At 31.2% G+C, this 27,873-nt stretch overlaps 2 protein-coding genes across 2 annotated transcripts; both read right to left on the bottom strand.

The window, feature by feature from the left end:
* Positions 1-27: 27 nt before the first annotated feature.
* Positions 28-5,031, bottom strand: LOC132732233 (insoluble matrix shell protein 4). The gene is made up of 4 exons (XM_060718629.1): positions 4,867-5,031; positions 2,573-2,723; positions 783-2,276; positions 28-221 (listed from the first exon to the last, which is right to left on the bottom strand). The coding sequence occupies exons 1-4, from the start codon at positions 4,904-4,906 to the stop codon at positions 185-187; spliced, it is 1,722 nt and encodes a 573-aa protein (XP_060574612.1). The 5' UTR covers positions 4,907-5,031; the 3' UTR covers positions 28-184.
* A 16,694-nt stretch (positions 5,032-21,725) lies between these two features.
* LOC132732203 (uncharacterized) lies at positions 21,726-24,395 on the bottom strand. The gene is made up of 2 exons (XM_060718597.1): positions 24,293-24,395; positions 21,726-22,730 (listed from the first exon to the last, which is right to left on the bottom strand). The coding sequence occupies exons 1-2, from the start codon at positions 24,378-24,380 to the stop codon at positions 22,312-22,314; spliced, it is 507 nt and encodes a 168-aa protein (XP_060574580.1). The 5' UTR covers positions 24,381-24,395; the 3' UTR covers positions 21,726-22,311.
* Between the last annotated feature and the right edge of the window lie 3,478 nt (positions 24,396-27,873).

The following is a 27,873-nucleotide window of genomic DNA, read 5'->3' as shown; positions in this document are numbered from 1 at the left end:
AAGGTTTAAAAAAGCACAAACACTGAATCATTTGCCTTCTGTTGTTATTAATAAAACTTAAATTAGCAAAATGCAACATTTAATCTTAAACATTAGAGTCATTTATTCACAATTGTGCCGTCTTCCATACAGTGTGTCATACCTGAACATACGACGTGGATTCATTGGCATCATACGCTGCTTTTTAATAGCAGGCTTTGTCATACCAGACAGTTTTACCCCTGAAAACAAAATAAAATAAATATGTAGAGGATAACTATTTACCAACAAAGAACTACAAGACGTCACAATCTTGTAATCTGGGTCTGACTTACAAGTGAAAAAATACAGCAGCTGATGTTTACTCAAAATTATTTGATCAAAAGAATGTATTTACCATCCCCCAACCGCCCAATTACGCCATGAAGTTTAATTCATGACGTCATCAAAACACGAGTTGAAATGAAATTCTATCAAATGGTTAGATTTTTTCTTACGTATATAACATAAAGCACGCAAAAATTCGTATGTGCATATTTTATCATGTAACTAATAGTGGAGAATATTTCTAAAGGCATTTCCACTAAAATTTGATATAATTATCCCTATTTTCATCAGTTCGTATTTATCATGTCCAGACAATCTAATGTGAGATCAATTTTTCAGGCAAAATACACCTTGATATAGATTTCTCATCAAATTTTAATGCTTTATTTGATTTTGCATATTTTTAGAGAAAATAAAAATATTCATCCTATAACATGTTAACAAAACTAACGACAAATATACATGTATTTACTTACTCGCATTCAGCCTCACACTTGTTGTTGTAAGTCTCGTTATCAGTTGTACAACAAGGATCATAGTCTGGTTTACATACACACCCGACACTTTGCTGAACAGGAGCTTGGATAACTATAACTGTAGGTTCTGGCACAAGCACGCTGTTTGTGTTGCTGTTGTCACCATTGTTGTTGCTATTGTAGCTATTGCTGTCAATGCTATTGGTATCTCCGTTGTTGTTAAAGCTATTTGTGTTTCCATTGTTGTTGAAACTATTGGTATTGCCATTGTTATTGCTGTTGTAACTGTTGCCATTGTCGTTTCTATTGTAACTGTTGCCATTGTCGTTTCTATTGTAACTGTTGCCATTGTTGTTGCTGTTGTAACTGTTGCCATTGTCGTTTCTATTGTAACTATTGCCATTGTTGTTGCTATTGCCATTGTTGTTACTGTCGTAATTTTTGAAGACGTCAAGAAGACTTATAGTCTGGGAAGAATCGTCAGATTTGGTCTTTATAACCAGCTTGTTACTGCCGCCAACACTGACTACGTTTGGAATGCTATTGCTGTCGTCGTTGGTGTTGCTATCATAGCTGTTTCCGTTGTTGGTATTTCCATTGTTGTTGCCATTTCCATTGTTGTTGCCATTTCCATTGTTGTTGCCATTTCCATTGTTGTTGGAATTTCCATTGTTGTTGCCATTTAAGCTATTGGTATTTCCATTATTATTGAAGCTGTTTGCGTTGTTACAGTTTCCGAAATTACAATTAGTGTTTCCATTGTTGTTGGAGTTGTAACCGTTTCCGTTGTTAGAATTGTATCCGTTGCCATTGTTAGAGTTGTATCCGTTGCCATTGTTATTTGTGTTGAATCCATTTCCGTTGTTCGAATTGTATCCGTTGCCATTGTTATTGGAGTTGAAACTGTTTCCGTTGTTGTTAGAATTGAACCCGTTTCCATTATTGTAGCTGTTACGGTTACTATTTCCATTATTGTTACTGTTGAAACCATTGTTGCCATTGTTATTGTTATAGCTATTGCCATTACCGTTGCCATTTCCATTGTAACTGTTTGTGTTTCCATTGTTGTTTCTGTTTCCATTGTTATTTCGGTTTCCATTATTATTTCCGTTTCCATTACTATTTCCGTTGTAGCTATTGCCGTTGTTGTTACCATTTCCATTATTGTTATTATAGCTCCTCCAGTTGCTATTGCCATTGTTTTTATTGCCATTGTTGCTGTTTATGTTGCCATTGTTGTTGAAGCTATTTCTGTTTCCATTGTTATTGTAGCTGTTTGAGTTGCCATTATTGTTATAGCTATTGGTGTTACCATTGTTATTATAGCTGTTAGTGTTGCCGTTGTTGTTTCTATTGCCATTATAGCTATTGGTATTGCCATTATTGTTGCCATTACCATTGTATCCATTTCCATTGTTGTTGTTGTTGTTGTATGAGTTTGTATTACTAGCACCGTTGCAAGGGCATGGTCCATCACATTGCTTGAATCTCGATCTAAGAAAGGCGCAATGAGGATATATCTTAAAGGTTTTTCAAATATCAACTCACTACTACTATTTAACCAAATAAATAACGATGCAAACTTACTGTGATTAATAGTTTGCCTTTTTAAATTTATCCTACAACATACATGGATATATACTCGCATATTTAAACTTACAGAAATGTTCTTTTGTAATTGTTTTGCATTTGTTAAGGAAAGGGAAAAAACTATAAAAAGAAAGCGCATCATATGTTTATGTAGAAGATAAAGGCATCTCGTAATAATCTATAAAATAGAAAAGTCATACTGGCAGTCACAGAAGCAGTCATTTTCATAGGTTACACCGTCTGTGCCACAAACTGGAGTGCTACCATACGGTCTACAAAACCTGTTACAGTCATTGTTAGACCTGTTACCACCGCCTCCTCCACCATTGTTGTTGTTGTTGTCACAATGTACTAAAATAAACCAAGAGTTAAAACGAGATATATACATTCCTTTCAACGCATGGTGTAATTTTTCATATGGAATTCAATGTCTCACAGAGAAGGAGAAAACAACATTTTTTTTTTCAATAGTTTTAAATTGTTCACATATCTAATTTTACATGATATTGCTGCTTTAAGACTATCATTTTTATTTCTTTTTCTTTTTCTTTCTGTTTTTGGAGAAAAGGATCAGTTTGTGTTTATTATGTATGTTATGTTTATCAATGTACATACTTAAAGTAGTGTCATTCTCTTTGATAATTGCACGTGTGTTTCATTATTCACCTATTACTTCAAATACGTCATTCTCCATATTGATTATACCACCAAGATGGGGAAGTTATATCTATCCTAATACCTTACATACGACATGTTTGCAGACTGTATATGACATAAGAATACGATCAATATTAATATGTATATGACAAAGTAAAATATGGGGAATAATTGTGACAATCTACTTTTTCCATGCATACTTAAATGTTAAACGTCTTTGTTGCATTTTAAAACTGTTTTTGGCAATGTTATTACAATTTTGTTTGAATGGGTAGTTTACAAAGCTATAGAAATTCAAATGTTAGAAAAATCATTTTTTTTTAATTCAAATATAAACTTCTATTCCTTACACCGAATTTTTGGATAAGACCTATTGTTTCTTATATGTGTCATTCTCCATGTCAGTTTCACCTTAATCACTTTTTTATCAAGAAGAAGTGAATACTGATATCATGTTCATATATAAGTTCTCAATAAAAACTCATCAGTAAATATTGTTTCACAAAATATTATATCGTTCTTTCATATAATAAGGGTCGGTATTTTAAGTAAAGTTCAAACTCGAATTATTATCGGTACAAATTCAACAAATGATATTTATGACAACCCATTAAGATACCTCAAAGGTGTATCCGACTCGTAGCATTTTACATATACAATGTATCCCCTTACAATCTATCTTAAATACAATTCATTCCAAGTCAAAAAGTCTTTGCTTTTTTAAATTGATCAAAGTGGAACAAAACTGTTTTATTGTTATGTTAATGTTTTTATAACGCATTGTACGAGTAAAATTCTTTACTTTATTTCTCTTTTGTAAGCAAATATGCGCGCCTCACTAGAGTATTTCTGCAAATGTGCGCAATAACCTTGAAAGTATATGATATGCATGTTTTTATCATAGACAAATTATAATTACACTATTTTGAAATATCAGTTGAAAATTATGATGACATCTAATTTTAACCTTTAAATATAATGAAATACAAATGGAACTGTGTATTTCATTCTCATAAATGTACAGAAATCTGTCTCTATATTGACAATTGATTAAAAATATCTTGAAAAGGGTGATCCCTCGGAAGTGATGAAAACAAAATTATATAAAACAGCAGACTCGATAATGTAAAAATGTGCAATATCTCTCATGGTCCCTAGCACCGGTTACAAAAAGACCTCCTAAATATAAGATACGCATAAAATAGTTCATATAAACAATATAATGTAATGATTATTTTTACAATTTTCAAGTACACCACTTTTTGTAAATGTTGTACTATACAGTTTGCCATATACAGAAATTCATACAACTATATACATGTAAAGTGGTGCATAGCAAAAAAAAAATTAACAATTTAGATTTAACAAGTTGTAAGTTGTTTATAGATATCTAGCATGCTAGTGCATAGTGGTTTCATTGTCTTTCTCTATAACCAAATATATAAATCGAGCGAATTTGTAGATAGGTTTTGTAGAAACTGTTAACATTGAAAAAGTAAAATTATGAAAAAAAATCGCCATTTACAAAAAACGGTGAACGTTTTGATTCGTAACTGCCTGTATTTAGGACAAACAAGTAAACATTGAAAAAAGATTTTTAAACATATTCGTATTACATTGAGTATGTAAACATTTAAATGTGCTCCAAATGAACTTCAAAATGACCTATCACAGTTGAAAATATGACTGCTGGTTTTGCATGTATACATTTCAGACACTTGACTATGTGATTTATTTGATTCTGCTTAAATAGATATTCTAATGTCTGAAGAATAACAATGATTAATGATTATAGACAGATACAGTAAAGTAAAAGTCCACAAAAAGAAACACATACCTGCCACAAAACACACAGCTAAGATTGCGAAAGCCTTCATTGTGAACGAATACGAATCTTTAATACTGCCTAACAGGAAAAGTCCGAAAATGCAGTAAAAGGTCCAAATGACTTCTGATGAAACCCCCAAATTGGATAAAGCTTATGTACCAGACAATTTCACGCATGATAGCAGTTATAGAATCAAAGTTATTTATATTTTTGCTAGACAATGAAACATTTAGATTTTTTACATAAATTTCATGGAGTAATTAGTTTATCTTTTCAAAAACAACAAATGCACGACAAGACGTCACACAGAGATGAACGTGTGACATTAATATCCACAGCGAGATTCAACATCAAAATAGAAGAAAAAAAAGTTGTATTTCAAGCATATGCGACAAATTTTCTGACAAGCTCCTTGAGTCTCATCCTGTCTGTGTATTTTTGTTTTGTTATTTCTATTCTTTATTGTTCTGTTTTCTTACACATCATATCATAGAAGTTCCGTCAGCAAAAGTTCATAAAAATAATATTCGAGAAAAGCATGAATAGGCGAACACTTGCAATACATGCACTTATTTCAGTAACCATGTGTATGCTGTCACATTTTTGACACTCCGGAAACGTTGAACAATTTCATTTGGTTGATCATTTTCTTTTTTTTTTTCCTGACTGATCTCAATAATTCTAAAGCAAAATATACAGGACGTCGGCCTCCTTTGATGTGACATACATGTACTATATTTAGACTAAAACAATACTTTTCTTGTCTTATCATATTGAATAATTTGGATAATTTTTAACTTAATACATTAAATACATAAGATAAGATTGTCACTATTTACAAAACAGACGACGTGAATAATAAAATCACAACAAATTGAAATAGAAAAAAGTATTGACATGTTTTCTGTCGCCATCATTAGAAATCTAGGTAAAGGTTACGTCTAGATCACTTAGTTAATAGAGGATAATGCAAGATCGAGAATATGTTTTATTCAGTGAACTCAATTTTATTTCATAGTTTCCTGCCTTGCTTGCAAGAGTGAAACTATATTAGCTAGTGCTTAAAGGTACAAGTGTTAAATAAAATAATTACTTATTCAATTTGTTTTAAATATTTACCATTATTACCTTGCATTTTTACTTCATGGACTTCGCCTTCGACGAAGATAGTTGGACTTCGCCCTTGACGAAATTTGAAGATATTTGGACTTCGCCTTCGACGAAATTTGAAGATATTTGGACTCCCGCCTTCGACGAAATTGGAAGATATTTGGACTTCGCCTTCGACGAAATTGGAAGATATTTGGACTTCGCCTTCGACGAAATTTGAAGATATTTGGACTCCCGCCTTCGACGAAATTGGAAGATATTTGGACTTCGCCTTCGACGAAATTTGAAGATATTTGGACTTCGCCTTCGACGAAATTTGAAGATATTTGGAATTCGCCTTCTGCGACATTTGAAGATATCTGCACTTAAGATTGGGTGTATCTATTTCGAACATGTGATTCTATTGATCAGCATTCAAATATGAAAAACAATGTCGATTTCACATATAATGTATAATACAAAATGTAAGAAATTGTTTAAAATTTAATAGAGCTAGATATGAGATTCATTGATTATGTACATATAAGTTTTATTTCCTGCTTAGATATCTGTACGGTGATTTACACAAGTATTGTCGACCATGACAAGTTGAATTAAATTAAACATTTTCAAATCATATCAAAACCATTATGTAAAACATATGATATTTATTACAGATAATCTTACAGTATCTATATTAAAGAAAAAGAACCATTGGAATATTTTTTAAAAAAGGGCAATGTGATTCCGTAATAAAATTGACTGTGTGACTGTGTTTGACAGAGACAATCCAGAAGCTATGCAGCGTGTTCACTGACTAGGTACACATTTATTGGACGAGACTTTGATAATCAAATTCCTGTACAATGCTGACTGACGCCATATACGTAAAATGACGGTTTTTTCGATTGGAATATATTTTTGAAAATTATTACAATTATAAAATTATGTTATTTCTACAGAGTAAGTTTGCCATATAAGTTTCCTTTAGATACTATATCACATATGAGCCATATGAGAATATCAAAAACAATGCAATCTGTCACAAACTCGTATTCGATTTTCCAATACTTTGAAAATTGGTATATTAAATTACATGGTCATGGTTGTGTCCTTATATCATATATAGAAAAATGTCCTCTTGTGTCAAATGTTTAAACCGGAAACATAAATTTCATGAGAAGGTTGCTACAATTTTTTATTTATGCTACATTTTATTAATTATGACAGTTTGGACAATGCAAGAGAAGAGAGTGATGTATTAGTATTATATGCTCATAATTTATTTTATTATGTGGCATTACATTGTTGCCTAACATTAACTGTACGTGTTAAGTACATGGCCACAACTTACTGAATTTCCACAAATATAAAGCCTACCGTTGTTTTGAATATCATAACACAAGAATGAAACATTACACTTTGAATGGTGCACTTGCACAAAGTTGTAAGAATTGCTTATTGTGTGTTTTTTGTTGCCATTGTTATACTTAGGTTTTGTTTTTCACAATTTTTGTAATGTTTAAACTATTTTCTATATAAATTAAAACTCTTTCAGTCCTTATTACATAGATTTCGAACATGTTCATTTTGATAAAAACACTACATATCTAATCATGTTTTGTAATAAAACGAATAAATATGTAAAAATAACTTTTGTAAAGGTTGCAAATGTTATGGGATGACATTTGATTACTCATTTATGCATAAAAAAGACTGTAATTGATTTATAAGATCGTTTTAACATTTAAAAATTCTAACATACGAATACATTAACCTTCACTCAAAACAACCGTCCACGCCCACTTGTACCGGCTTAAGCAGTAACATTTAAACATGAAAATTGTGAAATTTGGAATTTAGAAACATCCGTAGATGTATTCATACAGCGGCTATCATGAAACCTTCATTGTGACACTATCGTGCCATTCCATGAAAAGCGGCGTATGACCCCCAAGTAAAAGAAACCGTCAGCCCTAGACGAGAAATCAATGGGCGAAACTAAACGAAGTGGAATTTTGAAAGGGGATAAGATGTTATGAAGTCTGTCAAAAGACAGATTTAAAAAGCAGGCAACATATCCTAAGGTGATTACAGTAAACTTCATTTATAGCGAACACGGTTATAGCGAAATTCCGGTTATAGGGAACAATTTATTTTGGCCCGAATTTTGCCCTTCTTTATTTAATATAAAAATATACGGTTAAAGCGAACATGGTTATAAGAAATTATCGCTTATAAGGAACTCATTTCTTAGTCCCAATTTAGTTAAAAGTACAGAAAATTAGACTTTTATAACGAACTCCAAAATATTGGCTATCCATTATTAGATTCCGCATTTTCAACATTAGTTTTCATTGGCACGGATTAAAACTCGGCCGAATGTACCGTTTATTGTTGTATGTAATTCAAAACATCTATCAAAATGACTTTGTATAGTTTTCTATTTAGGATATTTTTAGCATAAGCTCTACTCACCAAGAAAAAACGGTTATTCCTTTTATTCTATAATATCTTTTCTTCATATAGTTTTGCTCGAGTAAAATAATTATAATAATTTATAATACGGTTTTCAACATAATCACGCATGCTTGCAAGCATGATCCATTGCAAACTGCAAAGTACGCTTTGATCTTTCATTAGTAAAAGTCAGCTTTAAAATATAATAGAAGATATTCAAAATAAAAGGAAGGAATAATCGAAAATCTTATTTATTCTCAATCATTGAAAGAAAACGAAAAGAGTTTAGAAACAAAATATTATATTTTATGAGAAATTGAGATGAAATAGCAAAGGATTTTCAAATTCCAAAAAGTACGCTCCCGGATATTGTGTCAAAGTCAGAAATAAATGACTAATTTTTCTTAATCAAATGCTCTTCAAAATGGCGGACGACGGTAAACAATCAGTTCGTTATATGTAAATCTGTTCGCTATAAAAACTCCTGATACAAGGAACTAATTCGTTATATGCTTACAAGGAACTCCGGATATAAGGAACAGATTTTGAATGTCCCGATGAGTTCGTTATAAGCGGAGTTTACTGTATACAGTAGTCAAATAGGGAGCATGCTAATAAATTATTTTACATCTTTTGTTTGACAATATCATTGTATAATGACACACCCTTTATATCTATTTTGAAGGTTTGATACCAGTATCAGTCTCAAGAGTGTCGCATATGATGTGTAAAGATGGTTTATGATACATGGAAATACATAAATAGTCGTAATTACAAACCCCGTAGTGTTCGTATATGTAATAATTAATTGTATGCTATACGAGAAATGTTCGAATGAATGCGTCCACGCGCAAAAACTTATTATTGATATTTTAAATGATTTTTCTTCGTCGTCCCCTCGAAGTATTCATTTCAACAAGATCTACTTTAAATCTTCTGATCCATTCCCTGGCTAGCATTTTCATAGTTTTTCCGGGCGTTTTAGAGCATACCGGTATATTGGATTGCGATTTATTCATTATTATTTGTGGATGTATCTGTAGACAACCAAAGCAAAGTAATTTTTATGATATTTAAGAAAATAATTGTTCATTCAGTTCTTGTTTTAATAAAAAATGTATACTTCTAGGAGATGTTAACACAAATGTTTTAGACGGTTCTAAGTGTTTTTCTTTTACTTAAATCCGCGGTATGTTTTGAGCAAATCATCAGGAATTTTACAAGAAAAGTAATGCCTCATAATCTATTGACTTGACATCGGTTTCAGATAAAGGAAAAATATCACAAAGTGGAGTTCGTCATATTGGTATCAGTGATCATTCACTCATATACATGTATTGTACCAGAAGAACCCTTAAAATGTGATAAAGGGAACTATCTAACATTCATTGGTCACTGTGCTTTAATGTGATATTGTATAATATGCAAGGACTAGTTTCAAATCGGTATTTTTGCTCCTGTAAAAGAGGCAATCAGAGAACTATCACATTAAAGCACTGGGAGTGAATGATCACTGATACCAATATGAGGAACTCCACTTTATGACTTTATGATATTTTTCCTTTATCTGAAACCGAAGTCAAGTCAATAGATGATGAGGCATTACTTTTCTTGTAAAATTCCTTTAACACTCTATTGTATCGAATGAAAATGATTCCAAATATCTATGAAAGTCACTCAAAGAATCAGGAATGCCATCTAAAAGGGTAAATGTTTCGTTTTGTGATATTTTGTTGAATATTTATGGTGTTTTTTTATTGTTTTCGTTGTTTTTAAGAATTAAATTTTGCAAACCATTTCAATACCTTTATATAACTGTAGCTGCTAATCTTGTCAGTAAATTACCGAAAACATTAGGCTTTTATGGCAGAGATTTTGTTTCTAACTATTATGTTAGACAGTTGTTACACACAAAAGTTGTTCCTTTTCTATTGTCCAGGAAACAAAGTAACAAACTCAGTGTTCTAAATATTTATACATCCAATCAGCAGGTGTCAAGTGTTGTGTGTACTTCATTTCAGTGTTGTTATATTTTTCTGGTCCTCGGGGATCATTGAGTCCAGTACTTTTAAGTGTTGAGAATCGAGAACCGCTAAGGGATGTTGCACTTTTTCATTATCCCTCATGTACAGACTCAATCAAACCGAGTCTGCAATTTTCATATAAGTTTACTGTTTTAATGCTTTCTATGGATCACTTTTTGTCCAGATATTTAGTGAAGCCACAGGTCGGGATGTAATTTCATCACGTTATGTAAAAGATGAAGCTATCTATCAAAACTTAGACATATTATTAATTTGTCTTTAATACAGAGTGTTTAACCAGATGAACTGAAAGTTGCACATGTTCTAACTTTGTAAAAGACATGTGATAAAACAGACGTAGGAAATTACAGACTTGATTCCATTTCTTATATTATTTAAAAGATGTTCGAAAGAATTGTATATGATCAGCTAGAAAATTATTTCAGCAAACGAAATTTACTAAATGAGTTTCAATCAGGTTTCAGATGTTCTTTTCATTCAGATAAATGTTTAAAAAGGTTATTACGTTGACGTGGTTCTATTAAATGTGCAAAACGTTTTTGATACTATTGACCATACTATTCTTTTATACAAATTAAAAATGATGGGCTTGAATCAAAATGTTGTCAGATGGTTCCACTTGTATGTATCAGGTAAACAAAAAATGTATTGATATATCTGGCACTAATTCACCATTTGCATATGTAACAATGGTGTACACTAAGGCTTCATTTTGGTCCTATGCTTTTTTAATTTATGTAAATGATATAGCATGTGTAAATGCAAATGTGAATTTGAATATTTGCTAATCAAAGACTTTGAAAAAGTAAGTAACTTGTTAGTTGATAACAAATTGTCATTGCATCTAGGGAAATCAGAATCAATTCTAATTGGGTCAAGAAATCAGGTTAAAAATGAGTCAAACCTCAATATTATTTGAAATAGTACTCCTATTAAACACACTGAGTCGGTCAAATATTTAGAAGCCACCTTAGACCAAAGGACAGGCTTTGAGACTATGGAAACATCAGCAATAAAAAGCATAAAGCAAGACTTCAGTGTGCTTATAAAAAAAGTTTTATCATTTTATACCAAGAAAATGTTAGTAATGTCTTCAATCCAATGTCATTTTGACTATATCTGCCCTGTCTGGTACTATGGTACTTTTCGGAATCTGAAAAACAGGCAACAAGTTACTCAATCAATTCGTCCGATCTGCAATAGTTTAAGGTTTCTGGAAAAAGCCATTTTAACTAGAGTGTAGAAAGTCATTTTAATGCTGTTGTAAAATCTCGTTTATTTATTTTTAGATTGCATTATTATTTTTTTCTTATTTGCTTGATAAATAAAATGTAATTTAAATATTTTGTGCCCTGCTGCTAGGATATGTCATTGTATATCCACATTGAAACAATAGGGCCCGTAAGTCTCGTTTACTTTCACTTTCGATTTACCACTTCCGGGTACATCGGCAGACTTATTTACCGTTACGCATATAGGTAGCCCGAAGAACTCTGAGGGAAATATAGAAGTTAAATTGTACTCGGTCCTCTTCAGATTTGAAGAAATAGAAATGATAGCACGGGTCAAAAATTGCAGGTAGGTCAATTATCTGACGGAAAACGATGGGATTTATAGAGTTTAATAAAACTAGTTTATTTTCGGATAGTGACAATTGTTCGGATGTTTTGTCAAGGTAGTGAATTCTAGTTGTTTAGCTTTTAGTATTGTTTTAAAAACTAACTGATTGAGAAATTAATTCAAAACCAGTTTAACTTATTGAAATAAACAATGGAGAAACTTTAATTCTAGTGTATATTAAAGTTATACAAAATTCGGACATTGCACAGTAATTCGGATATTTTTTCCCTTCCATTTTATTCTTGTTCCTTTTTCAATTATATATACATGTTAATATGGTACCTATCAAATTATGATTGAATTAAAAAATATAATATTTGATTAAACCATTTCAGATGTATAGACACACGGAGGTATATGACAAATATAGAATATACAGTTGTTTAATATGGACATTAATAAACTGTTTGCACTGCCTACGATCCTGAAATATTCTATACATCAAAGGTAATACATGTAAAAAACATAATTGATTAATTTTTATTTGAGATCGAAAGTTAAACAATTATCAAAATATATTAATACTTTGGATTTCACTGCATGATAATTGATAAGTAAATAAAACATTAAAAATAGTCATGTTTCATATTCAAGAAGATCAATATTTTTGACTGTTATATATTTATTGTTGTTGTTTATCTTTAATGTTTATTTACTTCAAATATGAAATTTTTCTGTCAATCATGACCAGCTTATTAAATGTAATGTAAATATCATTTCTAGTGTCTTACAACTTGTAACAACATATTTATTGATTTTTCATTCTGCAGATAAAAAGGAAAAGATGAAGGAGGATTTGTCCATGAAGACCTTTATTGCAACTACCATCTTCCAGTTCCTTAATTTGAGAATGATATCAGAGAACACACAGTTACAGTGAAAATTAGTTTAATATATGCCACTGAAATAGTCAAATGTACTTTCCTGAAGAAGATGAATGACATCCAGCACAAAAATATTAATGTATAAAGATATGATTTTATGGTGTTTGACACTATGATCTTGTTAACATGTTAATGTCACAATGATAGAAACAGAGTAAAATATCCACATTTCATTGCAGTTTTAAGTATTAAAACTAGATACTCTATATATACCAAAGCTGATAACACACCAGAGATAAGGTTTTTCATGGAATCACAGTATAGTCATATGGCATTATGGACATTAAATGACTATAAAGTAAAGATTAGCAAAAATATTATATATCATCTACTACTAATATTGTGAGGTAATCATTGATAAGCTCACAAATTTGCATTCAAAGCTTTGATATCAAGCTGAACATATTTCAATTAGAATATGATTTATAACTCTATGATAATTTGTTCATGTTAATTTTCAAAGTCTTTACATTTGTAAAAGGAAATATTCTTATTCTTGTATCAGTAGACATTCACAGTGTAAAGTTACATTGTCCAAATAACAAGTGACAGGATAAATGCTAAGCAGTGCACTATAAATTGTGTAAAAATAAAAGTTTATTAAACTTATGAACTGTTTTTTGTTTCTACTATTTGGCATATATTTATAGCAGTGCTTAATCACAAAAGTTCATCTGCAAAATAAGTGTCACTGTGTACTTTAATTCTCTAACAGCAATGGCTAGATTGCTTGAATATAGCAAGCATTTGACTATATTAAATACTATGCATGTCATTTGAATTTTTGTCTGTCCTGAAATCGAAACAAGACACTATCTAAATAATAATTGATGAAAAGTTCTTGACAACTCTTCAATGACTACATTTACACATATGTACATGGACAGAAGTTAAAAGCATTGGTGTGGTGTTTTTTTTGTTTTTTTTTTCTTGAAACATGGACAATTTTGAAACAGTTCCAATGGGTATATTAATGTATCAGTGATGTAATTGTTTTGTATCAAGCGCAAACCCTAAAGTTTTGCATGTATTTGTATAGATAATTCACTTTTGGTCAAATGTCAACAGGTTCAAATACATTATAAATACAGGTAATTTGAAACCCAAAGAAGGATATGGTATGTAATAAACTACCCCTCTGATACTAAAATCTTCAAGGAATGCAGAAATTGCAAGTCTTCTCCAATTAAGAGAGAGACTTGGGCTTACAAGGGCTAGCAAGCTAGTGTTTTGCTACAGAATACTCAACACAGATGAATTGCATTAATATTATTTACTCTGGTATTACAACCTGCCTGGCCGATGTACAATGCAAATCATGGCTTTTCTAAGAGTAGTGAAAGGGCTATAACTGGAAGAAATTTTACACATCTGCCTCAGAAAACAAGTTTTTCTTTGAGATGATTTTTATGATATTTAAATAATGGTTAAAGATTACATTTACTTTTTACAATTGCAGTGATCATGGTGATAAAAAGAAATGAAACTCAATCAAGATAGAAACATTTTAATGCTGAAACATTAATCTTTTTACCATTCCTGTTACTTTACAAGTCTATTTATAAACAAAATTTATCTTAACTGTTTTGAAACTACATGATGCCTGGTTGAAACTGTTTTTGGCAGCCATTTGCAGAAGATAAATTATCTTTGAATAATTAAGTTAATACAAGTTACAAATGACAGGTTATTTTTTCTAACAAAGACAGGTTATTTATTTCTTACAAAGAACAGATATTTTGTTTAACATTTTTACACTGACATATATCTTTGAAGTGTCTTCAACCTTAGTTTTTATTAGAATACAAACATTCAGTCAGACAGTTTGCACAAGACATGGAGCTTTAAGAAGCTTTAATTCAGTCAAAATCTGTAATGGACTGCCATGTCTCTATCACTATGTACTCCAAGACTGTGTATGGACATTTCCTTTCAACTATGCCTGGTGGTATCACTATTTGATTTCTAATCTGATGGTGAACACTCCAAAAATAAATCAAGAGCCATGACAAGTACTCAAGATCCAACCATGAAATCACATACCTGTATATAAAGAAAATTTATCATGAGTTGAAAGCAATAATAATTGGTCAGCTATAAATTTCAATCATTTTCATATTGTCATGAATAGAAAATAATGTTGAAAAGGAAGAAACACTTCTTGTGTCCTAGTTCTTGTAGATTTGCTTTGACAACTGATCTTTAAAAAATGTGATAGTGACTAAGTTTCTTTTAACCATTTACTGAACATGATTTAACTAAAAAATATGACCCACTTACTTGAGAAAATACTTTAAACAGTATTTAACATGAATTAACTACATATGCCATACTGTTTGTTTATTTAGCTACACTGTAATTATTTACAAAAAACGAGAACATTATATGTTATACAATAATATTATTTTTTCATTAATGTAGTTTAAGTAGCTTAAGTATATATTTCTTACCAAAACGATTTTACAGCAGAACATGCATGTGTATTACATCGGATAACCAGTTGACGTCTTTCATCTCACTGGTCACTGTCCTCAGTCAAAATATCTACAGGAGCAAAATATTTCATTGAATTTTATGACAATTTAAATTGGTTATATACAGCTTGACTGTTTGTGCTTTATAAAGATAATAATTATAAATAAATAATATTTTCAGTTGGAAGAAAAATATATTCAACTAAAACACACTGATAATCATATTGAAACGTTTTCCGAAATATGCGCTGTCCGAATTTCTAAAACAATATATACTTCTGAGAGAAAATCAGTAGCGCTATAGAAAATTGATAAATCAAATTCACCAGTCTGGTGTCAGATGCGAATGATGTTGTATCAAAAAACAAATTTATAAGATTTACATGGAAATGAAAATATTACAACATTTATTGGGATAAACTGAATTTGAAATGACACACCCACCTGAAGATTATACGAAGTTGTCTTTCATTGATACTTGTTCACAAGATGAGACCATTTGCATTTCGTTACAAAACATAAAACTCTGCAAATTTCCACATATCATTTGTTTTTCCATGTAAGTTTTACTTTCCCACCGGCATACAAGTATTACCCAATATAGATAAGCAATGATGTTGATATTTGTTTGTACCCGGAAGTGCAAAATATCGTGAAATCTCGCAAGTCACATGACGAGACTTACATACCCTATTGAATTCACATGCATGTTTTTGTGTCATTCTGTGTATGTTAATACACGTTTTTGGTACATCTTGCATTTCATCAATAACTTAGAGGTATTTGGTTTCAATACAAAAAAGGTATTTAAAAATGATCATTATTTTATTGTGTTTTAGTTTGTCTTCTTATCACTTGTCTTAAAGTTTTAAAGTCATAAGTCAGTTTTATTATGTTAATGCTCCCTGAAGGGTGGGCATATAGTCGCCGCTGTGTCCGTCCGTCCGTCTGTCAATCCGCAATTCTTGTCCGGGACATAACTTTGAATAACAAGAGGTATCAACATGAAACTTTTTAGGTAGATAAATCTCATTGAGAAGAAGTGCAGTGTAAAAGACCCATAACTCTATCATGCCTTAATTTTGGAGTTATTGCCATTTGTTCATTTTTACACCTTGAACTTTGTGCGGGACATAACTCTAAAACTGAAAGAGATATCAACATGAAACTTTGTAGGTAGATAGAACTCATTGAGTAGAAGTGCAGTGCAAAAGGACCATAACTCTGTCTTGGTTTATTTTAGAGATATTGCCCTTTGTTCATTTTTACACTTTGAACATTTTCGGGGTCATCACTCTAAAACTATATGAGATATCAACATAAAACTATGAAGGTAGATAGATTCCATTAGGTAGAAGTGCAGTGCAAAAGAACCATAACTCTGTCTTGCCTGATTTTGGGGTTTTTGCCCTTTGTTCATTTTTACACTTTGATTTTTGTCCGGGACATAACTCTAAAACTATAAGAGATATCAACATGAAACTTTGTAGGAAGATAGATCTAATTGGGTAAAAGTGCAGTGCAGAAGAACCATAACTCTGTATACCTTGATTTTTGAGTTATTGCCATTTGTTCATTTTTACACTTTTAACTTTGTCGGGGTCATACTTACAAAATTATAAGAGGTATCAATATGAAACTGTGTAGGTAGTTTGATCTCATAAAATAGAAGTGCAGTGCAAAAGAACCTTAACTCTGTCTTGCCTTATTTTAAAGTTATTGCCCTTTGTTCAATTTTACAACCTTTGTCTATGACATAACTGTGACACTAGAAGAGGTATACTTACCTGTGTCCAAACTCTATTTGGAGAGCATCACCCGGTTCAACCGGTTCTTGTTTATTATGTTAGGTGAATACAGTGCGTGTAGGAGGCCCAGGGAGCACAGCAAGTTGATTCTTTTATCAGAAAGTCATAAAAAATAAAGTATCCATTGTTATACAACAATATGATATTAGCCAAAATGCATGGCGGAACCTTTAAAAAGATACAGAATTATACTTGTTTTATACTTGTTTCAAGTAATGACTAATTTCTTATACAAAACTTATGTTTCTTAATGGAATTCATAGGAATGGATCATATCAAAGTTGATGTAATGTTATGTCAAATGGAATGTATCATAGCGTATGCTCAAACCGAACCGAGCACAAAACATTTGGTCTTTTTTATACATACAACTGTTTGCATTCCAATGTTCATCTTAATTAATAAAATACCATGCAGCATGCTAGTCTAAAAGAATAATAAGATTTCCAATAATCTTATAGATGTCAATTGTACTGCTATGTTTTGTTTATACGTGTACTTCATACTCCTTAACACATATTTTACTATGATATCAAAAATATCAAGGTCTTTAGAATTAACGGATTAGTCCAAAAACTAGACCGTAGCAAATGCAACATTAATCATCAGGTTGGTAAAAATACATTAAGCTGGCCTACTTTAATTTACGTTTTTTTTCTTTTTTGCTTTAAAAACACGTTGATGCATGATGTCAAAATTTACATGAATGACATAAGATACACCTGTAGACGATTTGCGCGTAATTATGCTAGATGGTATCATTTCATTGATAGTACATTTAAAACAAGAACACGATTTGCCAACGAAAATCGTCATATGCGTTATATTTTTCAGAATGAAACTTTTTGGACAATCTTGTATCTGGGCATTTAACAAATATAAGAATTAATAAGTAAAGGTACATATAAAGTTAAACCAACAGGACACAGCCTGCATATAAATCCTACTCTTTTGGCGAGAAAAGAAAATCTTGATTTTTTTACATTGATTAATATCTTTTATATGTATCTCAGAGCAATTCGTCAAATAACGTGGGTCCAATGATGCTGAAGCTTCTATCACAGAATGTGTTCAATTATTGAACTGGACAGGGTAGCATACTTCCATAGAGAAGGGTGAAGCGAAGATTGTGGTGGAATTTGAAAGTGAAGCAGATGTGTAAGATATTTCTGAAAATTACTGATGTGAGAATCAAACATAAATGCTAATATGTTGAAGCCGGTGCAAATAGTAAAGCGATTCCTTTTAACTCGTCAACATAATATTGTATAAATTAGTATAAGACTACATGGAAAAATGATGAAGACTTTTTAAAACTGAAACAACTTTTATCAAGGTTTGTGTGCTTAGATAAACAGAGATGCATTTAAACCCAAAACCCGCAGGGCAAGGGATTTAATGTATGACCATGCTAAGCATTACCTCCGCTTTGAATAGTATTTAAAAGGCTACAAATACTGTCAACTGGGTTGAAACCGAGAGTCGTTGGTCAGTAAGGTCAACATACTTCTTTCTTTTTCTTTAAACATTATTTTGTATTATTCATATCCCTCTTTGAAAGAAAACAGTGTCTGATTTTAATCATATAATTATTATAGGTATTTATTTGCTAAAAAATGCTAAATTCATTTATAGATTTGGTACCTTTCAGTCTTATAAAATTTAAAATACACGGTTAAATGATAAAAAACATTGTACTTCTGAAAAATTTAGACACCTTTGAAAACAACCCCTCAATTGGGTTAATGTTAGGGGTATTTCGGATAAGGCTCTCTTAGCAGGAAAATTATCGTCTTTGTTTCTTAATAATTATCATTTAGAAAACGTTTTACGTATAAGACGATGTTACAGATTATTAAGAGTTTTCTTATTTCTAATAGCCTCTTCTAATAGCCAAGCCTCTATTCAAAAAAGTGTCTATAACTCGTAAATCGTAAGAAAGATGTTGATTAAATGTTCCATGCAGGTGTCCTTTAAGGCATATAAATGACTGATAATGTCAATTCTTGTGGCAGAAAGAGTCCAACAGTAACGTACTTGTCATTCTTTCAGTCTTGACAAACCCGATCATTTTAGGTGGGTTTGTACAGACAGAATATCGAACAGAGGTGCCGGCTGAACATGGTTTCTACTTGCCGCATAGCTAGAATCAGTTGCAGCCAGCAGAAATAGGGTTAAATAAGTTTTACAATGGTACATGTTATATAAAGTTGAAAATAACTGCTGACAAAGATACTATGCTTTTTATTCTAATTTTAAAATATATGCAAAACATTTTGTAAACCTGAAGAGACGTTTTCTATGCTGACACAATGACTGTTAGATTCATTTAATCATTCTATTTTTGTTGCATATGTAAATTGCTAAAGTTTAGTGGCAAATTTATGAATCATTTCAGCTGTAAAACTTCAGTGGAAATTTGTTGTGCATTGTTGACAGCACAACATATCTTCGAAACGAAATGATGAATACTGTTACAATATATGTGTTCTCAGGAGAAACCAGGGACTATGAGAAATGACAAAATATAATTCAGTAAATATTACCAGCTGAATTTAATCTATCTTGATAATTAACTATTTCGGTCAGTTTCCTGGCCACTTGGCACTGGCTCAAGTACGCTGTAGTATTCTGAGGTCAAGAAAAAGTATCACACTAAACTGTTTTCTTCGAAAATAATAGACGAATCTCCATGACATTTTCCTGTGATGCTGTTACTATATAATTGAGCCAATGCAAACTCCTTTTACAGCGGTTACTTCCCTTGATCAGTACTGAAGCTATGTCGAAGAATGAATAGAAGATCATTGAGTAGAGATTGGAGCCAATGTTACTGGTATCCTAGATAAAAATCCGTAAATAAGATTATAGTTTAATATTGTTACTAGACCGTTACAAATGTATTATTATACTCATCACAACCAGTTTATAGCAAAAATATGTGCACAATAATTAAGTGTAGCAACAAGCTCAGACTATTGCCTGAATTTAGGCAAAAATAATGAGTCAAATGTTAAAATACGATGACATTTATAATATCGCACTATTTTTATTTTGATCCTGACATATGCGACGAAATTTGTTTTATGTTCTAACTATTTCCACAAATGATCATGTCGTATATTAATATTTGAGTTATAATTTATATATCAATGCTTGTTTTGTCAGCCATACAAATACCATATTCGACTTAGATACTCGGACAAAAAAGGATTTAGTATATTTGTTTCCACATAGTCGCTTCTATATTTCTTTTTCTGAATCATCAGTAGCAAAAATATATAGGCCTTGTGGCAAATCCTCACATCATAACAATTGTGAATATTGTTTAAATTGATGGTGGATGGTAATACGTTTAGAATTAATGACATTTTCGATAAAAAATGTGAAAGGACATGGAAACCAGCTCGAATAATGTATGTATCGTACTAACTCTGGAGTAAAAACGAACTAAATGTGCGTATAAAATTAAATTTGTACTCATTACGAATAGTTAAAGTATTCAAGCATTACTTAAATGAAAACATGTGAGTCGTTTATATGTGTAAATTTTAAAAGATATTTTTACACTGAACATTTGAAACCGAAGATATTTTTACGCTTAACTTTAGGGGCCGAACTGTTTAATCGATTAGAGGTCGAAAGGTCATGTAAATTTTGATGTGTCAAAATGTCTTACTTGTATTCCTTGTCAACTATTAATATTTACAGTTAGTACTCGAACCAATGTATTGTCTTGTGCAAAAAAGAATGCACTACTAATTACTCCTTATTACACTATTCTATATACAATACAATGTATTACGTTAATTACCGCCATGTATGCTTTTCTTACGTATTCAGGCTGCCTTTTCTTTGTTAGTGTGGGATTTTATTATTATTTTATAAGGTTATAAGGCCTTCATAAACTTGAAATGCATAATTTTTACGTAACTCACTATAATGTCTGCGCGACATATATTTTTGCTGTCAAAAACAGATGACTGGTGTTTAAAATGCAACATGTCAAACCATGTTTTAAAGTAGATAAGGAAATAAACAAAACCAAGGCGCGCTGGCAAACCATAGGAGCGCCTTATAACGTATTGCTTATTCTTCGGCACGTCACGGAACATTATCCGTTTTAACCTTTTAAACTATATGTATTCAGCCGTCATATACTGAGACTTTAATGTTGGCGTCATGATTTGTTATATATTTACACAGCAGACAAGGTGTCAATCAAAAAATCATAGAAAAATATAACTGCGTATTCAATCTAGCTTTAAAACAATTCATATTTCGAATTCGTCTGAGATTTTTGTTGCTTTTGGGAATTTTAAGGAAAAGTGAATTATAGTTTAAACTTTGTTAAATAAACAGACTATTTGACAGTACTATTTTAAGTACATGTACTTTGCTCTTAAATTACCTTACGATAATTCATTTATCTTCCCTGAAATATGTCATTTATTAATATTTAAACAAAACATAATGGCAAACCCCATGTCCGCTGCATGTTTTAATACTATTATTATCTTAATATAAAAAATGATGAATGCAAAATGTGCAGATGATCTATATGGAGGTAATGAAAACGGACAAAACTTCACATAATACATTTGTCATTTTGACGCAAATTTGGCGTTGAATAATGTTTGGAGTGAGGCTCTGATTAAACACTTAAATTTACCAAATCTTGGTAGACTGCTCCTATGCTATAGCAAAACAAGAAATGCTTTATGGACTTGTCATATTCTGTTAACGTCTCTTTAAGTAAGTCACGAATAGATTAAACAATAGTGACAATGTGACACATTGCCATTCCTGGTCACTTTTTAAATAAACCTAAACCTCCTAAACTGGGTCTGGAACATCTTCCATTTTGCCTTTTAAAGAGTTCGACATATATTTTAGTTATCCTAGTAAATATGGTTTTAAACAATTATTTTGTTACACTTTTTTTTAATCTAAATGCCTGTATACTGTATAATGTACATACGACTTGGCATCTCAATTCAATTTACATGTACTTGTATTTTTTAAACATTGTTTAAACAATGGCGTCAACAGGTTTATGTGTTCGGTTTAGTCATTAGTCATAAAGCGGTCGTCGCCCAACACGTCTCTGGCCGTAGTCTCCAAGTTTAGTTTCAATAGCGGTGCGCTCTCTGCGTTCTTTATCCAGTTCGAAATGAACTTTTTCAACTTTTTTGTCTAAAACATTCAACTTAACATGCTCTGATATCAATGAGGACTCGAGCAACGTCGCCATGGCTTTCGGGTCTTCGTTGTTGACAAATTCGTCAGTAACGAGATTACGTAGCCCGGGAAATTCGTACTTATCGGCCATATGAAGATATTCCAAACTGATGTCTACAGGAATACATTCACCGCGTTTTTTCCCCTTTCTCATATTGCGGAATGATTGCATTATCGTCTGTTCGCAGAGTTTCTTCAGACTTGCAATTTCATATTCCTCCGCGAGGGGAAGTAGTGCGATTGCAGACTGTTCTGAAATATATACAAGATATTTACAAAATATATCAAAATGATGTAGATGCTCAGTAACATGTAAATGTCAGTATTACTTTTCATAGTCTTTAACAAATGTTTGTTTTTTTCAAATGTAATTCAAAAAGTTAAGAAATTGTTCAAATTTTAATTCAAATGAAAAAGAAAACACTTTATTTTATTTTTCCCTTTTTTGAATTTGAAAAAATTCAAAAAATTTTTTGGGAAAATTTAAATTTTCCTCTTCAAAAATCTTCCCCAAAAAACTATTATAAAAAAAATTAAAATAGTCAAAATACAACTTTTATTTGCCTTTCTCCCCAAAAATAAAACATTAAAAATTAAAAAAATTTTAATTATTTATAAAACTAAAAAAGACCCAAGAAAAAAGCAGTTTGTTAATTTGTTTGGAAGTAATGAATTAAAAACGTTAGATTAGTGACAAGTAGAAAACATCTGTGTGTGGTAAGGTTTGTCAAGCAACAATTTACAGTTCAAACAATAATGCATTGTTACAAACGAAATAAATGTCTGTCGTTTGAATTTGAGCCAATTTCTCCTCGAAAGAAGAAAATAAAATCAGATAGATAGATGTTTTAAGAGATTATATATGAAATAAAGATAAAACCTACGTGAATAAATCATTGTGTTTGAAATAACACTACTCTTGAACAAAAAAGCGTATTATATGGGTTGTCATCAACACTTCCATATTAATATATATGTTTTTACCCTAGAATATTTTGATTGAATATTCAGTTAATGAAATCAGATTAACCATTCCAATGTTGTTGGGTTTTATTTAAAAACAATTAGTATATTAAAAAAGTGTAAAATTTTATTTTTAATAAACCATTTAAAATTAAATTTTCAAAACGAGGGTCCTTGAAAGTGGGGAAGCTCAACAACCAATTCCGTGGGTTTTCTTTCCCCGGGAAATTTTTCTCTTTGTTTTTTTTCAAAAAAAAACCGGGAAAAAAAAAATTTAACCCTTTTTAAAAAATTTTTCCATCACTGGGGGAAATTGGGGGGCCAAAAAACCAATGCACAAAACATGTTTTTAAAATTTTCCTCCCCAACCTTAAAATTTAGGAAAACAATTTTTGAATGTGAGAAAATTATCCCTTTTTTAATTTCACAAACTTTTAAAAAAAAGAGTTTTTAAACCCGGGAAATAAAAAGAATAAATATTTTTGGCCTTCAAAATAAAAATCCAGGTTTTTAAATGCCTTAAAAATTTAAATTTTAAATTTCCCGAAAAAAATATTAAATAAATTTTTAAAAAAATTTTTGAAAAAATTACCAAAAAAATTTCCAAATTAAAAATACAAAAAAAATTCCCCCTTTTTTGCAATTAAACTCGGCCATAAGGGTTTTTAGTTAAAAATACAGGTAGGGGCATCTCATTCCTTCGCCACAAAGTAAAGCATAAACTCGCCATATGACCTCTTCCATGTTGGTGCAAGGTAAAACGCGTCCAAAACTCATTACTTACGATTCTGCACCAGTTTATATACATAGACATGACAAAACGCGGCGCAGCTCACGACGTCACAAACGACCAGTTATAATATAATCAACTCGAGGGTCTATGTTACTGACGAATTTGTCAACAACGAAGAGTACATTTAGAGACTGTAAGTACGACATTTAAAACAACAACAATCAAATGCATTTTAAAATTAGCAATATTGTCTTTAAACAATTTTGTCTTATACCGCTCTATGACATGTATCACTTTTAAGTTATTGTACACACTATTAAGATTCTCCTGGCATCATTTGGATCGACTAGTCGGCGCAAAAAGTTTATTTAAATGATGTCCCTGTAATGCTTGAAGGTCCGAAGTGATGTGATCTCTTAGTTCTCATATCATATAACGTGAACAGAATGCGTTATCAAGTTAAAAGCAATAAACACAAAATACAACATCAATAAATGAAAATAAAAGAAAAAAGAATTAACACTCGATCGGTCACTATACATTTTGCAAGGCCGCTCGCGTCGTTTGAATATAATCATTTTTATAGCCCAATGGCATTTATATCAAATAGAATATATAGATATACATTTGTGCAAAGTTTGATATATTATATAAAGTTTGATGCAATTTGGTATTTCTTAAATGTTGTGATGTGCAAAAATGGTTGAAGTTTGCCAATGTATGTTTATATAAAACATATCTCTAATATTGAGGGTAACATTGACTTAAAACGAATGGACTGGATCGATTTATTTTTGTTCTTGTTAAGTTACTCAGACACTGTTAAAATTATATTGTGACTATCTAGATGCACTGATGGGGGGCGACCTCAGGCGCCCCTCTGTATTTTATTGCACTCAAGTAAAACCACCAATTTTTAGTAAGCTAGCTGGATCCTCAAGTGACTGAATCTAACGTTACTAGCGTGAAGATGTTTAAAATACATATTTACATTTACAATGAAATTGAAAGATGAAATGTTTTAAAAAGTAAATAAAGATATACCATTGTTGCTCTACATCATATATCATATATCTAAGTGTTATTTCCATTATATAACAATCTTAAACATGTCACCCACCTGTAGAATAACATCGGTAAACTGGTCTTGTTTGAAAAATGGCAAATCTGTCATGTCCTGTTTGACGGGAACTTCTGTTTCTGGTTCGGACCGTGCGGTTAGGTCTACTCTGCTGGACATTATCTCAGTACTAGAAGCTGTCACATTACGCTCCATGCTACCAGCACGACTGGCTTTGGTTTTCGGCTCAGAGTGTGGTGGAATAAGAGACTTGGTTCGACTCCTGGCTGTTGATTGAGCGCCATCACGAGGCGTTGTTTTTGTTGACATATCCATTATATATTATAAACTGTCTACACAAATTATGCTAACATTACAAACTTGTTCCTTCGGTTTTTCTCAAACTAATGAGGTTAAGAATAAAACAATAGTATATATGGGTTTTAAAATATCATATATCAAAAATCGATTGTTGAATACGACAATTGAACAATAGGCAATTGAGAGTGTATTCTTTTTCGGTCTGATATTTTCAATTAAGTTATTGTTTAAATAAAGAGAGGTATTGAAATAAAAGAATTTGAATAAGAACATATTAATATAAAAATAAGATATATCGGCATCGATATAAGACGGTTTTTAACAAGGTTTTCATATCAGTTTCATCGATAACTTTGTCTTGTAAAATGACAAAGAATTGAAAAAACTAAACTTTAAAACAAACAACCTTCTATAGTATTGCTAAAACTACTTGTATTTGTTCTATAATATGGGGGTTGTAATTCATTAAAGTAATTGAAACGTAATAGGAATTTAGTGTTTAAACATTTAGATATATATGTTTTACCCGTTATATTAAAGTTTGTAATAATTTCATCAATGTGTTACATATTAAAGTATATAAAGCAAATATATGTAGGATGTAAAAGCTCGTCCTTGATTTAGGATAATAAGTGCTAAAAATCAACGACTGGTCCTGAATGGGGCCAGGAATCATTACACTATTAGTCTGGCGAGTTAACCACTCGACCATTCCGCCACTCAAAGCTTACTTCATTACACGTTAATTCATCAAAAAGATGGATATTTCTTTTCTTCTTTTTTTTCTTTTAACGAGGAAAAAGTTAGTCATATGTTTGACCTTGAACATTTTCAAAAAAGCCTTTGTTGTAGAAAATCGTGAAGATATTTGTGACAAATACGGAAAGGGCTGTAGGCACAAACTGTGTCACTTTATGTGAGTACAAAAGCATTTTACATATGACCTAACTGTCTGTCAAACTTACGGTTTAGTTTAATTTATACAACGTCTGTTTTCTACATTTTATCCGCTTTTTGTGCAATTTCAGCCCATAAAGATGCCGGCAATCTTGTCAATGTTTTGCATAATTAATTAGTATGCGTAAACCGAAATAAAAAACTCACTGTTACACCATGACAGGATCGTGTAAGATTTGCTATGAAAACACCGGAAATATGTCCAAAAATACACTCATGAGAAACGTTCATATCATTATGTAATTACTGCAGTCAAAGCAAAAAAAAGTGAATTTTATCATTATGTATGTATCCGTGACTTTTAACGTCATAACAGGGATAAATTGAGGTGTCTATGCACGACTCTTTTATTAATTAAGTCCATGTTACCGTTCAAAACACTCTGTTTCTAATGACAAATTAATCATTTAATATCCTCTTAAAGCTTATTCAGAACACTAAACTTGTCAAGAATAATTTTTAAAACCATGTTTCAAAGACCGATTAAGTTATGAAGATCAAAGTTTAATGGCACATTACGAGAATATTATACTTTTTTATTTTAGCAGAATAAATAGAGAACATTAAATGCGTGTGTCATTCTCGTGTTTGACTATGATATTAGGAAAACACGATATGGATGTGTTTCCTCAGTTGAAATGACTGTACTTTATTTCCATAAGAAAATAATGCCCAACATGGATTTGCAGTCTACAATCGTGATATTTTCCCTTGTCCCTCATACATCTCTGCTCCATGTAGAAAATGAAAAGTGGACTTTCAAACTCACATGCATGCACATGTATCTTATCAAATATGTTAACCATGAACAATTAATTCTTTATTTCTTAAATCATGCAATGTTTAGGACAATTTTCTGCAAATTTTCTTTCTTTGTCTTTCTAAAAATTACTAAAATTTCCAATTCTACGTAATTACCTTATACAATCTAACATGACAATATAATATGTTGTCCAACTAATGTTGTAAATACGTACAGTGCTAAATTTATCTTATTCTTGTTGTAAAACAATACTGCCATAAAATATCTATTACAATTTTCCATATTTTGTGACACTCGATGTGACAACCGACGTGATAGTCATTATGACATAAGCTGCTGTTGATCTTTCGATATAGTATAATGTGTAATGCCTGTTTTTAAATTAGTTATTTTGACATCGCTGTGAAGAAGTTATTTTGGCGAGTATATTATGTACGTAATCATCTTAGTTTTTAAAACATGTATTTCAGTAAGGAGGGGATTCTGCTGTAGAGGTCCTATTTATTTTACTTTGCTTATTTTAAAGTTTGTCTACTTTAAAGAAAAAAAGATTACAATGTTATACACAAGTTCATGGAATCAATTAAAATACATCAAA

The sequence above is a fragment of the Ruditapes philippinarum genome, unplaced genomic scaffold (genome assembly GCF_026571515.1).
Source record: "Ruditapes philippinarum isolate M1 unplaced genomic scaffold, ASM2657151v2 ctg2092_1_1_1_1, whole genome shotgun sequence".
Lineage (NCBI taxonomy): Eukaryota > Metazoa > Mollusca > Bivalvia > Venerida > Veneridae > Ruditapes > Ruditapes philippinarum.
The sequence above is the reverse complement of the archived record's forward strand: the minus strand, read 5'-3'. Positions and strand labels throughout refer to the sequence as shown.